The sequence below is a fragment of the Podarcis vaucheri genome, assembly GCF_965113315.1.
Source record: "Podarcis vaucheri genome assembly, chromosome: 7".
Classification (NCBI taxonomy): Eukaryota; Metazoa; Chordata; class Lepidosauria; order Squamata; family Lacertidae; genus Podarcis; species Podarcis vaucheri.
In genome coordinates, this window is record NC_138765.1 from 60,694,327 (window position 1) to 60,711,675 (window position 17,349).

Sequence of the window (17,349 nt, forward strand, 5' to 3'; positions counted from 1 at the left end):
AAAAAATAAAAAATATTTTGGCAAAAAGACCCTTGTGGCTTTAGAGTGGGAAGCGCTCCACTCCTGCTCTCCCTCCCAACACCCACCCATTGCTACTTTTATTTTAAGCTGCCTTTTCTAGGTATTAGATTCAGGTAGGTAGCCATGTTGGTCTGACACAGTCAAAATATATATAAAAAATAAAAAAATTTGTCCAGTAGCACCTTAGAGACCAGCTAAGTTTGTTCTTGGTATAAGCTTTCGTGTGCATGCACACTTCTTCAGATACACTGAAACAGAAGTCACCAGACCCTGATATATAGTGAGAGGGTGGGGTGGAGTTTTTCTCAGGAGCATAGTAGGAGATGGGTGATTGACAATGGGTATGGTAAACCTGTTGACGACTGTTAACAAGTGAACAGGAATCCAAGGATAAATGGACATAAATCTGACATCAGGAATCACAAGACAGAGAAGCCAGTAGGAGAATACATCAATCTCCCAGGACATTCAATACAGGATCTCAAAGCAGCTGTCTTATTACAAAAGAATTTCAGAAACAGACTTGAAAGAGAAGTTGATGAATGTCAACTTACCACTAAACTGAAAACTATGGGGAGACCTGGTCTCAATATAGAGATTGGATTTCTGTCTCATTACATATGCTGATCATCTGCATACTATCCCTTGCTTTTTCCTGTAGGACTAATTGCAGTTGTTAACAGCAAATTCCTGGGCTGGCTTATGCAAACCTACCTGGCTAAGCTAAGGCTATCAAGAGAACAATAGAGGACATTAAAATATAACAGAGTTTCTTGCCCCAGGTGTGAGCCATGGGCTCTTGCCACCCATTGGCAGAGAGAGGGAGGCAGGCACCCGGCTTTTGTAACAATATTTATATATTTGGCAGAATTTGTATTACATGTCCTCTTCCTCTGCTTAATCAAAGAATCTCCAAATCCCTCCCTGCTATCTTAATCTATATTTGTGCTGCTTTGTGTGTTTTTTGCACAATGTATGTAATCGTGTTTGAACTGGTAGCCTGTAATTATATGCAGCATTTTATGGACTGAAGTTCCCCAGAGAGGGTAAGAGTGTGTTTTTTGTGCGCTCTTGTGATGGAAAAACATAAGGCATCATTCCTTATTGGAGAAGCAATATTTTTTTTGGAGTGGAAAAGAACAGAAAGTTCAGTCCACAACCTGTCTCTTCATTTAGGTGGGATCTACCCACCCCCAAAGAATATCCCATGTAAGCTAGACTATCGTGGTACATAAACACATAAAAATATAGTTTCAAGAAGGTCACATACCATGGGGGAATTTCTAAATTCATAAACCTTTCAGTTAACCTGACTTGGGAAAAGACATTTCTAATACTAAATATCAATAGACTTTGAATGTGAACTTGGAGACTCCCTCAAAATAAATGACATTAGAAAGCAAGTCTACTTGACCCAGTATCCTGGTAATATTTTTTGCAGTTCCTTCACTCTTTTGTGAGTGAAGAGGTGTATATAGTTAATGAACAAGTTAATTTGGAGTAAAAAAATGTCTTGAGCATTTGGCCTTTGTTTCATTTCAGGAATAAAGTGATAGTCTGAAGGAAACATGTGGTTAACTGTGTCTTTATTGGTGTAATGGTTGTCATGTGAAGAGAAGGTCTGTGAAATATTTTTATTTTGGAAATAATTCACCCTGATGAAAATAATAGTTTTTTCTCCTCATATAGAAACTGAAATGTCTTCGTGGGTCAAAGTAACTACGGATCAAGCACAAACACCTGTTCCAGAAAAGAGGTAAAATAAAATTGCATTATCTGTTTGTTTTTCTACAGTTAAAAATGATTGGTTGGAATTTAATAATCCCAGAAGCTGTAGTTAAATTGTTTTACTACTACTTCTACTTCAGAGTTAGTAAAATGCTCTTAATTATTTAGTCAAAGGGTGGGAAATCTGTGGCACTCCAGATGTTATTGGATGCCAACTTCCATTAGCCCCAACCTGCATGAGTAATATTCAGGGATGATGAGAGCTGGTCTAGCACCATCTGGAGGGGCAGAACTTCCCTACCCCTGCTTTACTCCCAATTTAATGATCATTTCCTTTTAAAAGCAACACAGTATATGTTTCTAAGTGCTCTGCTAAATACTTTGAAGTTGACATTTAATAATACAAGAGATAATCCCGTTGATGTCATTCAGAAATCTGCACGTAAATGTGAGTACAATTATAAAACCTTTAGAAACTACAGGCCAGATTCACTTAAAGGGCTTCCACTTGAAGCCTTTATCTCATGGCATGATCAGTTGCCATGATTACTGGTAACCACACAGTGAGGTTATAAACAACCACCAAACAGTGTTTGGCCTTCTGCAACTACTCCCTCTTCTAGAATTGAGTGAGATGAGGAAAGCAAGTGGAATTTTAAAAAATGAGACTCTTTCATTAGTACGAAACATTTGAGGCAGTTGAAATAAATTATTGGTGAGAAGAAAAAGCATTTGCTGTACTGGGTTTACTGAATAATACTACCATTTCCCTTCTGTTTTAGAAGCTAATAATAGTTTTCTCAGCTCGTTGCTAGCAACTGGTGCACTGATGAGATAACCTTGACATTTTAAGATGGAACCTCATAAGTAGTTTCCTCAAGTATATTTCTTACATGAAAAAGCAGCTCTCTGTTGCTGCTTTGCACCAGCAAATGGCTGTTATTATCACATAATCCTTGGCAACACTGCTTGTCCTGGGGGGGTTTATCCCACCTTGTTTTCTAGTTGCTTCAGTACATCAACTAGCGCATGCCAAATAAATGTCTTGCACAGAGGGACACTTCTGTACCAACAAGGATTACTTGAAGAGTAACTTTACTTGGAGTAAGGGATTGGAGTTGTGTGCTATATTTAGTACCATTACATTGTTGGGCAGTATAATGAACACTGAGTTTCTTGGCGTCTTGGGCTTTATATGTTTGTGTATTTAGATGGAAGCTCTGCTTAAAGGGTTCAGAATGATGCTTCTTATGTTCAAAGTTAAGCTAGTTTCTTCATCAGAACTGAATTTGTTTTTATCTGTCCTTTAGCTATAGTTAACAGCAAATGAGGCAAGACCAAGCAGCTGTCATCCTTATGCTGTCTCTGATACTTGACATAACTTTCCAGACTATACATCTGTTGTCCTTTTTTCTTTTGGATGGGGTTCTCTACCCAACCTGTGCAGACTTCAAATCCAGCAGCTTAAACAAATATGTGTAGCACAGCTGGATTGCTGAGTTCATCTGGAAGGGGGCAGGAAAGGGTGGTTGCACTATTTGTGTCTTTCCCCGTGATATGGCTTCTAGACTTAAAATATAATACTTCATTGTAGTGGTTCAAGGGAATCATTGACATAATTCAATGACATGAGTAGCATGCTGCAGCTTCCTTAAATCATCATATCTCTTATTATTTTTCTTCTCTTAATCTTTATGATGTTTAATAGTTTCTTCTTTACACTGTTGAAAGTCTATTATGTTTGAGTTACTCTATAACTTCTATGCGTATGTGAGTCATGCACCTTATTTTTCTGATTTTAAGTTTTAAAAATTGTTTTTAATATTGTGTTTTTAGGGTGAAGGGTAGGTAATAATAAAAAAGAATATTAATACAGGCAACACTGGCTTCTGTTCTACAGCCATTTTTAAATTATATAATTTCATATTTTATCCTTTCAGCTTATCATTCTGTCTTAAAGCATTTGGGATTTATAAGGTCTTCATATTCTAAGACAATTTGCACCTTTTACTTCTACAGTGATGTAAATAATGACAGATGCTTGCAGCATATCTTCTGCATAAGTTAACCTACTTTTTCCACTTTGGGTCTAGGCATAGACCTGGATGGATTCCACGACTTCTAGAGTAAGTAATCCTCAATGTTTTAATCATTTAAAATACTTTTTAAAAAAAACCTTCAAATAGTTTGATGGTTAGGTTGTCTTTTTACATTTAAATATAAAAAGGAGACATTGCTTGGGCTGTTGTTGTTATTTTGAATTAGCTTCTTCTCTGATTTACCCTTCTAGCATTTGTTATCCTAGGTCAGTTGTTTAACTTTGTGGTTCTCTTGCAAGTCCTCTTTATATTGAAGGAGCACCCTATTCCTTTCTGGAATGCACATATGGTCGTACCTCAGAAGTCGGACAGAATCCATTCCGGAAGTCCATTCGACTTCCAAAACGTTTGGGAACCAAGGCGCAGCTTCCGATCGGCTGCAAGAGCTTCCTGCAGCCAATCGGAAGCCGCGACGGACGTTCAGGTTCCAAAGAACGTTTGCAAACCGGAACACTCACTTCTGGATTTGTGGCGTTTGGTAGCCAAAACATTAGACTTTCGAGGTATGACTGTACTCAAATTTGCTAACTTTGCGCTTGGATATAAATGCAAGCAAAGTCGATATACATCCATTCAAAGACGTGTGTCTGCATGTTAAGAGTCGTTTGGCATAGCTCTTTCCCAATCTTTTAAGTGATGGCCATGGACCATCTAACACAATGGTAGTCAACATTTAGGATCAAGAGAATGCCTAATTTGAGCCATGTTTTGGTAGAGGTTGGTATACCAAACACTGTCATATCTGGGAATTGCAGGATGAAGTAAATGTTTTCCTGGCAAGTTGAATCCTTTTAATAATAGCACTGATTAAATTTTTTATTTACATTCAAATTAAATAGTAATTTACATTTGGCTTTGTTTGGTGCTGCTAATCCAGTGAAGCCTTTTAGTTACCTTTAAAATTGTATTGAATTCTGTACGTGAGTTGTTTCATGTACTACAATGAACACCTACCTGTCTTACTGGGAAATATTTTTATTTATAATATTTAAGAATCTTATTCCTTTGCCTGAAGGGTGTATCATCAAACGCTGAAATCAAAATGTCAAGTGGAGGAATTGCTGTATCTTCCGTTGATTGCAATATTCCTCATCAATTGCCTCGGTGATTTACTATTGGCAACACTTGCTAAGGACTGTTTTCTCCGTAGTCTACCTCTCTTAACACATGTAATTATCTGGGACTGGTGTGAGAACATAGATAGCTAGGTATCCTTCCTTGTGAAGAAGATGTTTTGAGGGGAAAGAGTACACAATTTCTCTGACAGTCACCTTTTTGGGTAGAAAAATAAACATAGGGAGCCAATACCAGTTGGGCAAAGAGTCAGTAGAGTGGAGCAGCTCATTAGCCTATCACACTTTCTCTTTTCAGAGTGTGGTTGTATTTCCATGAGTGGCCAGCAGGCAAAGCTGGCTGAGGAATCAACCACCTAGTGGGATTTCTGGTAAATAACTGCATGTAGATGAACCTGGCAATCTTGTACTATATTGTAAAAGGAGAACTGAGCTTCAGAAGAGGTGCAAACAATGGCAATCCAGCATCTTAAATATGTTACAATTTTTGTGCCTTACAGCATAAATCCTTACAAAACCTTTCAGAAGAGCTCTTACTCGTCTCCAGAGGGTTATTCGAAGGACTATGAAGATGCTAACAGGTTAGAGGGTTTTTCCTCAGTACTTATTTGAATAATAACCTGACCCCATCCCCAAAGCTCAAAGAAGATGTGAAACCCAATGTTAACAAATAAGCTCGTCCTAAAATTTCTTCTTTTCATCAAATATATTGAGACATTTCAGAAAAACTGGACTATATACTATTTTGAAACAGATACTGACCAATGGATTCAGCACGTAACAGTGTTTTGAAAGTTCAGTGTATTCAATTAGAATGTAGGATTTAAGTATGGTTTCTTTTTACTTGGCTCTTTATGAATTCACTTTAAGGGTATAACATCATATAAAAGTTCATACATGCACTTTTATTTTTAGCTTTTAGGAAAGGCTGAATTTCCATAATATATTTATTCCCAACAGCTAGAAATGGCTGATCTCAAGCTCTCTTTGGGCATAACTGCTAAAGCCAGCCCACATGGCTCTTACAGTTGATGGTGGCTTTAGGCATTCACTGATTCCATGTGAAGCTGTGGCCTTTGCATAGCATGCCCAGCACCACACTGACAAGATAGTTTCTCATGCCATGAGAGCTCCGTGGTAGAGCACATGCTCATCATGCACAAGGTCACAGGGGCATTTCCTGACATCTCCAGTTAGAAAAGGAAGGATAGCAGTTGGTGTGTAAAACTGCTGTCTTGAGATGTTGGAAAGTGGCTGCCAATCAGACGATGCGAACAGAGTCTTGCCTGCTATAAGCTAATTTCTTGTGCTCTTAATTTGCATCTAATTATTTACTATATAATTTCAGCTTAGAAAGTTTAGAAGGTGATTTACAATTCAATTTGAAGCAAATACCAGCAGTTAATCTCCTAAACAAATTGAATCAAATGGGGGGGGGCAGCAGCCGAAGAGCCACAGGTACACATAACATGCACACATGTTATATATATATATATATATATATATATATATATATATATATATATAATGCCATGTGATTTATTCATTCTTTATTTTATACCTTCGTATTATTAAACATTGATTCAAATGTTCAGTCAAATGCCTCCCTCAACAATATTACCAGGACACCCCACTATGCCCTTGTCTTCTGGTGTCCCAATTAGCTGTATCACTGATATCAGCATTGCACTAAGTGACCAACAGTGTGCTTCATCAAGAATAATAATTATGCATTAATCACATGCCCCAATATGAGAAGGTAGAGAGAGAGAGAGTCCTCTTCAATATCAGGAAGTTTTATTTTAACTCCGCTTGATTCACTTTTGTGTCTTGTATGGTTAGCTTTGAAGAACTCTTTGGGCAGCAATATCATCCATCAACAGGGAATGAAGATAATTATGAGAGATACCAATATTCTCAAAAAGGTAAGAGAGAGTTTCTCTGGCAGATTGCACTGATGATCAGTGATAGGCATGTCAAATATTGTTGGCTTCTGTATCTCAGTCCTGTGGGCCAAGATGCCTGTTATGTATTCCTAAATTCTGACTGTTTACTTGGGAGCTATTAAAATGTATTGACTCGCCTACCCTGAAATTGCAATTGTCTTAACAAGGAGAGGGTGCAGTGCTTTAAGCAACTCCACTTCAGCCTGTCTGGGTATCTCTTTAGATGATGACTACACAAAGGACGTTCTTCGGGACAAGCTGTACTTGCAGTTTTACCAGCAGTTAAAGAAGGAGTATGACAAAGACCGACCTTCAGACTGTGTCATTGTTTCCATCAGCAAGGATCAAGCGTAAGTTTGTTTTTAAAGATGTACTTAAGTATTTGAGCTGAGCTGTGAACTAACATCTTAATGTGTAATTTGGTCTTGAGCAAATACAGCTAATCTTTTTAGGATTTCTCTGCTTCCGTACCAAAATTTTACCTGAAATGGTACCAGCTGTGACAGTTATGCAAGCCTAAAGCCTGTACTACATGGGATATCAGCAGGGGTGTGTCTTTAAAGTTAGACCTGCCTTATTTGCATGTAAGGAGAGAGATTAAAGGGACATGCCAAAACTTTCCCTCAGGTTCTTTTCTTCTTAGCTGTGTTGGTATTGGAGCCTCCCTGGGAAAAGCACTTAGTGGTATGGGCAGTGGGGATAAAAGTAATGGAGGTCAGCTCCTACCACACACACTCTTTGTGCCTTTTAAACAACCCCCCCAAAAAAAAACAACAACAACCCTGATTTGTATAGTTTGGCAGACCTGCATTTAAAGATGTGGGCCTGCTATGATCCAGTGCAGTTTGGGTCTTAACTCGTGTGCTTCTTGAAGCTGTTACTTTTGATTACCAGTTTATACTTAGCAGGAAGGTCGCTTTAAACAGTGTTGCAGTGTTGTTAATTTGTATCACGGTAAATACAGTCTTTATCCATCAACTAGCAGGTTGCATATATGTATCCCCCCATTTTCTTGTATCTTTCTGTAAACCGCTTTGAGGCTTTTTTTTTTTTACAGTCAAGCAGTCTATAAATTTTATGAAATTAATAATTACATTTGAAACCAGTTCTCCACATATATCCCACCCCATACTCCTCTCTGAATCTTAAATGTACAATATGAACCAAGATAAGTTTCTCTTTTTTGTATATTAATTACTATAAGTGCTTACATTAAGAGATTCTGCAATCTTAACATTTCCATTTATAAACCCACTTTTCCTTCATTGCCCAAAGATAAATTTGATCTTCCCATAATGTAGTGCTGGTAATTAGACTTTAAAAAACAGCAACACACTTTCTCAGTATTTCAACACTTTTTAAGATTAACGTTTGAATGACAAACTAAGCTGAATGAATCTTGTTCACGAAGCATACTCTAGGTTTACAGGACTGTGGGTATTCATAAAGTTGGTAGTCTGGCAGCCTGTAAGATTGTTTAATTAGATTGTACTGTTATTGAGTGCTGAGTCTTTACGTAAGCCGACTTGGAATGCTAGGAACTTCAATAAGCATATCAGCACCTGATATTTAACATTCTATGTTGCTTCTTAAAATAGCTTTTACTTCTTTTATATTCTTCTTAAAACAAAATACATATTTATAGTCTTGTACTCAACTACTTGTTAATACCTTTCATTGTTTTTAACATTTTGGTGTGGTCCCTGCCCGGAATATTTTCTGATACAAAGGGTGTCTATCAGTGCAAGACATATGCTTCTGCTTCTAAGCAATGAAATTTCCATGGTATTTCAACCAAGTCTTTCTCACTTTGTCATTCCAACCTGACTCTTCAGTCTGTTATAATATTATCTAGAGCTTCTTAATTTGCTCTTAAACCACCCCACTGAAAACTATTTTCTGATTCTCTACATAATGGCCAAGCATATTTTGAGTCAAAAAAGTAATGGCCATCTCTTTTAAAGTGCCACAGTTAGCTGTAGGCTTTCACTGAAAGAGTTACCAGCATAATTTGAACACCTTATTCACTGAAAGTATATTGAATCTGCATGATGATGTTTAAGCATGCCTTAAATATTCTTAACTTTCCCTTGGATATTATACTAATAAGAAAAATATAGGGTGGTTGTATTAGATTTTTTGCTTTGCTTTAGTAAGCTATCTCCATGACCTCTTCTAATTTCCCATCCAGTAGCACATGGAAATGTTGAATACATTTCTGCCTTTCATCTATTGGGTTGCTAATATCACTAGCAGATCTCGGGAGTCCATAGAGCGGGATATATTGGAGATATCAATCATTTGGGTCTCTCGTTAGACCTCTTCCTACAATCTTCAGAATACGAGCACCTTCCTTTCTGGTTGAATGACCGCCTGCCTTTTTAAATCCAGAAGACTCATTGCAAAGTAACACTTACTAAAACGTTTGCACAAATGTATAAAATGTTAGTTAGCAACTGTTCATACTTTCTCAGGTAGCTGAGGTTAATGCATGTCTTTAAAGCTCTCTAATATTGTACTTTCTATTAATTTCAACACTGGCAATTCATTTTACACTTCATGGACACAGACTTTTAACATCACAGATACAGAGTGCATAGTACCTATATTTTATATTGCTGAAGCTCCAGGTATGTGAACCAACATATATTACAAAGGCTGGGGTACCCATAGTTAATCACATTATATCACCCTGGCTGTCACTCAATGCCATCTAACTGGATAAACTTGGGTGTTTTGCCCACATGATTTTATCTTTTTATCTTGGTTGTAAAATTAAAGCCTTTGAAATTGATTTCCTGTCCATATTTAGCACGGAATGACCCAGATTGGGAACCTAGTTGCATTGCCATGATTTCATAACACGAAAGGTGTTTTTTGTTTCTAAAGTGCTAGTAAAAGTCAAAAAATACATGTAATGCCATAACCAGGTGGTAATTTTCCTAATTACTTTGACATTTAATTCTTGCTGTCCTACCAATTTGGATTCAAAAATACATTTAAAATAACAGAATATAAAGTTGACATGTCTTCACATACTCATTATCAATTATGGTGCAGTTAATCACACAGTGATAAACAAATTCCCATACACACCTGTCTCCAAACCCCCAAAATTCCTATTTTACAGGTGTTCATGAGTCCACACTTAAGTGTATTTTGTCCAAATGTTCCTTGACGCCAAGCGGTTTTGCAGCTTAACAGTAACTGGAAAATTGAACCCATGTATCCCAGTCCAGGACTCTACGGAGCCTTGCTTGCATGGATTCCTCAGGCAACCAAAGGCTTTGCTATTCAGTTTGGTATGATAAACAAATCTGTGTTTCCCATAAGGGAAAACTAAATGAAAAGAAGAAGAATATTGCCTCACCAACAAGTGTTTGTCAGTATAGAGCATATAGTTTAAAAGTATAATTGAAAATCATAATATGTTGTCAGACACTCTTAACATTCAATTATAGCTTCAAACCCTAACCTCTGTATTATACCCTCCAGTTGGGATAGGCCTTGTTCACACTGAAGCTTCCATTTGCATAAACAACTGCTCAGTTATTGTTTAAGTCTACCATCCAAACCAGATCTGCTCACTCTTGCCAGTTCCAGTGGGTTGCCTGAATCCCAAAGGAATACTGTTGACATAACAAGTCTGGTACTCTTGAGTCTTCGCCGTGCACACATAATGGCAGCGACTAGAACACTGGCACTAATATTTGGGGAGGAATTATTTGTAAAATAACCTGCTTCTTCTTTTTTTCCTTCAAGGGAATATTCAACAGCCATAGGCCATCGGTTGCAGGATCATGGCCTTGTTGTGGAAATGATATACCTTACATCTGAATCAGGTCTTACACGTGCCCTACAAGAAGTTAAAAATGATGGTTCCCCATTCTGTGTTCTTGTTGAACCATCTAACGTAACACTTTCCTCTTGCACCGTAATCGTGCTTCATCAGTCTATCAAAAGTAAGTTTAGATTCATTCAGAAACGGTCCCCATTCATAATATGCTATCTAGATCACCTCCTCAACACACATACAATATTAAAACATGTCACAAGTTGGAATAATACTTCTAACTGAAAATTAATACTGCTTCACAAAACTGCTGAATGTGCTGAAGAACACTTTTTACATTTATTAAATATTCATACCGTTGTAAACTCTTTTTACACTGAGCAAAATTTATTTCATCTTACTGGAGGGTGTTTTTTTACACTTCTCAGATTTAGCTTTCTGTTTGAAACAATAAAGTAAACCATTGGACTGGGTATTTTCTCTGGATCTTAAAAAGCAAACAAACCCACCTTCAACACTAATTTCTTAGAACTGTTCCTCTATGTAGAAAAGTTTTTGTAAAATTGTTCCAAGCATGAAATTAACTTACTTTAAATGAACACACAAATGGGATCTCAATAGTTAAATGTACACATTACACTTAATAGAACTGAGCATGTTTGTGTTGAATCATGAACATATAACATTCAGCTAAAAATATAAATTTGCTCGTATTGAAACAGACGTTGACTTTGAACTTCAGAATAATGGTGCAGGAACACAGCAGTTTTGTGTTTGGTTTTGTCTTGATGTAACCTTTTAAAAAGCAAGGTATCTCTCTTCTCTATAGTACACCGTAATATGCCCATGGAGGATGCATTGGCTCTGATAGCTAAGGCGTTTGAGAAAATTTGTGCTGAGCGCGAACAACAGGAACGCACAGAGATTTCACACAAAGCAGCTGATCTGGCGAATGACTACCTAGAGCGGGATCTCTATGACAGTTACCATGTGCCTCTAGGCATTAGACATCTCCTCTTTCTGTTAAGTGAGGGAAAACATTTGTATATGGAAGAATTGAACTCAATAAGTGACTTCCTGAAGACCAGGAGAAATAAGCTTGAAGGTATTCATTACTTTCCCACCTGTTCCCCAAGAATGTCCCTATAAATCCCACTATTTTAAAACTGGCTCTTGGTTAAACCTTATATTAAAAATAATAATCAAATATGGAATGTAAAGGTTAATCCTACCCCATCCCCAAGCCATAAAATCTTACGTCTTACTGGAATGTGAACACTTCCTAAAACTACCTTGCCCTTTTTTGGCTTTGTAGACATAGTTTTATAATGTGGTGTTAGTGGGTAATATTTCCAGCAGGTCTTGCCTGGGTATGTGTTGGTGGTTAAAATGAATCCAGACTCTCACATGTACATCACACGACACGCATGCACACAGCTCTTTTTTACACAGTGACCCTTTTTTTCCAGCTAGGCCTTCAAAGCATGTTGTTACTGCTGTGCAAGAAGACAGTTTTTAAAAGTCCCATTCATACACTAGTGGGGGAAAACTGCGTGTTTTTATCGTGTGGCAGGGGTTTTACTGTTGCTTGCTAAGTTCTTAATGATGGAAGACGGGAATTAAGCTACTTAAGGAGCAGCGACCACATTATGGGGTGGCAAGAAGTATTCCATGGAAGAGCCCCAGGCCAGTGTGGAAAAACAGTCTTAAAGAGCAAGCACTTCCGTTGTTCCTTGCCACCCTCTGGTAACCATCACATTTCACGTGGCAAAAAGACATTACACTTATAACAAGTTATTAAATTAAAATGTGAAATCTTAATATTCGCGAAAACAATGTCTGACCCCCGACCCCTTTATTATGTTCTGCAAACTGAAGAGTTCGGAAGCTCAGTCCTTAAAATAAATAAAACTTACGTCTGTAAATCTAACTTGAGGCGTCTTTAAAAGATCTGAAGTATTTCCCTGAGGGAAAGAACTAGGTAGTTAAAGAGTGTGTTTTTCCCATAAATCAGAGGCAAACTGCAGTCTTTGCTTTTAATAAATCGGGTGTTCACTAATCATTGCGTGTTGCTTGCTAACTCTTGGTTCTCCTAAACCAGGCTTTGTTGCAGAAACAGACGCTTTAGCTGTTGCAGTTGAAGACACGGTGTATCCAGCAAGTGTCCGGCCAAGCACTAGTGCTCTCCCCCAGACTCTAAGCAAACCCCCACCCCTTCTTCCAACTCCTGGCCGGAATTCTGTGTTAGGCCAGTCATCTGTATCTTCAGCTAAGCCAGCTTTGTTGGGTGAAAGACCGTTGGCAGGTCTTCTTCCCACACCAGGTTGGTAACCCTGTTAACTGTATTGATGTTTTATTAAAGATTTACAATGAAGCAGGGGGAAATGGAAATAGAAGGGTGGGTGTGGTTGATGGTTAACTCTGGGATAAGACCTGAGGTGAGATGAGAAACCCAGGGTAACTAACAGTGAAACTTAATTGGTCCACCAGATATGTTAAAATATGCATTGTACATACATACATGTTTCATATGCAGTGTAAAATCACTCTTTGAATCAATTTTTTAAAAAACAAAAAATCCTTTGGATAAGGCCTACTGGAAGATAACTACCTCCTTCAATATGAGCATGCCCAGATATTGTAGTTAATCAGCAGAGGCTGTTCTCTGCATCTGCTAGCACCAGAGGCAAGTTGGGCAGGCACACGAGAGAGGGCCTTTTCAGTGGTTGCACCTACACTGTGGAACTTCTTTCCTAGAGAACCTTGGTTGGTGCCTTTTCTGACCGCTGACCATTAAGTGAAAACATTTATTAAGACAGGCCTACTGCTTGTTGAGTTGATTATGTTCTGGTGGTAGGTAATAGTAGGTGCTTTATACTCGGCTGCTGTTTCTATCTTACCCTGCTTCTTAGCTGCTAGTTGTGCAACTTCTTGGTATATTATTACATACTAATCATTGATATATCTTAGCAGCATAGGGTGCATATTTGTGGAAAGGCAGGATAGCAACCATAGTGAAATGAAATAATAATTTCTAGGGTATTGGTTCAGTAACCAATTAATAAAGAAATGTTGGCCATTTTCCCCCATTCCATGCTTTCTTCTTCCCTCTTTCCAAACAGGGCTGGCTGGCCCAAAGGGCAACCCTCCGCCACTTCTGATAAAGTCTGCTAAAAGACCAGTCCACCTACCTCCATCTCCACATCTGCCTGCAAAGCGGCCACTGCTTAGTGGCAGACCAGGCTTGCTGCCAACACCAGGTGAGAGCTGGGTAAGCTTGGTGCTGAATGCACAGGAATGAAAGGTGGTCATTTTGCACTTCCAGTAAACATTTCCCCAATTCATGAAATGGGGTATGGAGTAGTGGGCAACATGGTGAACTTCACCAAGGGTCCAAATACCTCCTGGGTGACCCACATTTGGTACCTCAGGAAGGAGCCTTATCCTTGAGCATCCCTTCTCTTCATCCACCCCGGCTCTTCGATTCAATTTGCTATTTTCTGCTTGGAGCAAACTGTATTATGTTGTTGCATAAAAACTGGCAAATCATGGTTGGCACTTCCTTTCCAAGAGCTAGGATCGCAAGTCAAACTTGGCATTATGTGCGAACAAGTCATTAAAAGTGTTCCATCCATTATACGAGGTGCATAATGATATACACATGTTATAGCTTGTTATGTTGCTTTCCTTTCTGCTTGGGGGCAGGTGGGGGGGGGAGAGATTGCTTTCTCTCCTTTGTCAGAGCTGAAGGACAGAAAGAAAGCTTCATTGTCATCCCACCACTCCCCAATGGAAGGGTGAGAAGGAAACTCTGGGGTTCCCAAGTGCCTGATGCTGCTATGTGAAGCGCTGGAAAGATTTTTTTCTTGCTCTTCACACAGCAGTGGTGCATGTTTGGGAACACCATAAGGGTGTTGACTGGTAGGCAGCCATACCCACTTGTCATATTTGGACTGAGAGGGCAATTCTGATAAAGATCTGGCCCTTTATCTGAGCAGAAAAGCTTCCCCATCCTTGCCCAATAGATTTGGAACAACTTCAGTAAGACTTCAAACGTAGATTTCTCATTTCTAGATGTTTATGAGATTGCCTGGGTTAATGGCGACCTTCTTTGCAGAAGATGTGTGCAAAATTTAAGTGTGCAAAATTCAGCAACTGCATGATGCTGTAGGACAGTCTTCTGGTGCTTCCAGATGTTTTGGACTACAATGACCATAATCTCTGTGCACTGATTGGGGTTGAAGGGAGTTCAGAGACCAGCAATATCTGGAGAGGCCCACGTTGGGGACTAAGGAGGGTGTTCTACTATTTTTGTATGTGTTTAAAACCTTAAAGCCAAACTTCTGTACTACTTTCAAAGTGGTATTATTAATTAAATTTATTGATCACTTTTTTTGCCAAGACAACTAGAAACCACTTGCAGTTCTTTTAAACATATAAGTGCAAACACATATTAAAACTAGCATTAAAAACCAATCTAAAAGACAAGTCAGTTTTTAAAAACTAGATTAATATAGTCCATCCATATAAAAGGACCATAGATAATTAAAAGCCAAAAGGCCTGATGAAAGATGGTTTTTGTCTGGCACTTAAGCTATGTAACAGTGGTGCTTGTGGATGGCATTCCACAATTGGGGAGCCACCACTGAAAAGGCCCATTCTCATATTTCCACCCTCTGGACCTCCCATGGTAGGGGCACACAAAGCAGAGCCTCAGATGATGATTGCATGGTCCGGGGACTGGGGAGAGGTAGTGCTTGAGAAAGTAGACCTCTCTTTTTCCATTCATGCCTACCTCATAATGATTGGAATCTTGAGCTAGGGCTGTAAATCCTTGAATTTACAGGCTAGAGAACTGTGTTCACTTGGAAGCTGGAAGAAAATTTTATTCTGAAGCTCAGTGGAGGGAGGTGCTAAACAAATAGTTTGCAATCCTTCTCACACTTTGGCACTTCTTTCAGAGTTCATGACTTTTGTCTAAGATTAATAAAATAAGGAGCCTCAAAGACCAGGATTGCTGTGGCCACTATGGTATTCTTTTTATCCAGTTATACAGTTCCCTGGCTTGATGAATATTATTCAGTCTTGTTATGGCTCTTGCTTCTCTAGATATTCTCCTGAGTCCAAAAGCTTTGCAAAGCTCTGAACTCTTAGTAATTGTCAACTGAAGCAGACTTCATTTATGAGCTAAGCTAGGAGCCAGTTCTTTTTGCATGCATATATTCTTTATACTGCACTAACAGCAGTTCATGTTTCATATCAAGTAGCGTATGAGAACACCAAGCTGTACAGTCCTGTGGATGTGGGCCAGGGTTGTGTGCAGTCCATGCCTGCAGCCTTCATGACTGCCAAGAAATATCACGGCAGTGTCTGTTAAAGTTCAAAAGGTCAAATGGGGGAATTGCTGCTCTTGGAGCATATCCGCACCTCCCTCCCCAACGCTACCTCATTTTCCAAGAGAACCATTCAGAATTCCGTGAAGTGCCCCAAAATGACTTTTGGAGTAAATTGTGCAAATTTAAGTCCACATTGGCAACTTTTGTGAGATCCCAAGCCTTCACAATCCAGGCTGTTCTCAAGTGTGACTGAACCATAACTGTTCATTTGTCCTGGTTTTTCTGTCTCTGAGTCCAAGCTAATATAAATGAGAGAAGTACACTGATTTAAATGAGAAAATACAGTGAATTTTCAGCACCCTTAGGATTCCGGGAGAGTTGAAGAGAGGCTTGTAGGAAAAACAAGTGCATGCAGAAAGTGACAGCTACCCTATTCTGGTTTCAGTTTTCCAGTTTGCACTGCTAAGTTCTGAAGTAAAGGAATGGTTGGGTTTTTTTGTTTTATGCATTGCATTGCATTGCATTGTATTTTAGTCCAGACAAGAGGCTATTTTCTCCCATGTAGAAGGCCACTTTGAACATTAAACATGTTCTATAAAAATTAAAGGCTAAGAGTGTTGCACCACTTAACTGTTCTTCATTTCACAGTTGCTAAGGCACAGCATCATTGGGTACCCAAGCCAAAGTTCCTAGCTTGACTGGACACCTGGATTAAATGGAGTACACGGCAGTCCCTGCTTGCATCATCCCTCTTGCAAGACAGCAGCACCTGACAAATGTGTGTTAGTACACCAGACAAGCTTAAATGTGTATTGTTTTCTGTTGTACACTTTCCTGGGTATTTTCTTTCTTTTTTTTACTTAAGTGGCAGAGTGAAAATAGGTGTTTGTGGAAATACCAGTATTGTAGATTCCCAGTACTAACATTTTTTAAAAAACCAATATCATCCCGAATAAATGACTTATTTCCAGTTTGTCATTTGATTTCTTTGTGACTTAAGCTCCACTTAGATAATTTGTCTGGTGATAAACTTGTTCCTCTATACAGTGGTACCTCAGGTTAAGTACTTAATTTGTTCCGGAGGTCTGTACTTAACCTGAAACTGTTCTTAACCTGAAGCACCACTTTAGCTAAAGGGGCCTCCTGCTGCTGCCGCGCCGCCAGAGCCTGATTTCTGTTCTTATCCTGAAGCACTATTTCTGGGTTAGCGGAGTGTGTAACCTGAAGCATATGTAACCTGAAGCGTATGTAACCTGAGGTACCACTGCGTATGTAAGCTCCTAGCCAGACCTGAACACTCTTTATGAATACTTTGCTAGCCTTTGGGCCACTCACTTTTCCAGGAGATCCAGA

The 17,349-nt window shown here is 38.8% G+C and overlaps 1 protein-coding gene across 1 annotated transcript; it reads left to right on the forward strand.

Moving 5' to 3' along the window:
* Positions 1-784: 784 nt before the first annotated feature.
* Positions 785-16,966, forward strand: LOC309537833 (uncharacterized protein). The gene is made up of 11 exons (XM_082232972.1): positions 785-803; positions 1,711-1,777; positions 3,843-3,875; positions 5,422-5,502; positions 6,764-6,846; positions 7,091-7,217; positions 10,630-10,829; positions 11,490-11,765; positions 12,762-12,983; positions 13,783-13,920; positions 16,645-16,966. The coding sequence occupies exons 2-11, from the start codon at positions 1,719-1,721 to the stop codon at positions 16,692-16,694; spliced, it is 1,269 nt and encodes a 422-aa protein (XP_082089098.1). The 5' UTR covers positions 785-803; positions 1,711-1,718; the 3' UTR covers positions 16,695-16,966.
* Positions 16,967-17,349: the final 383 nt, after the last annotated feature.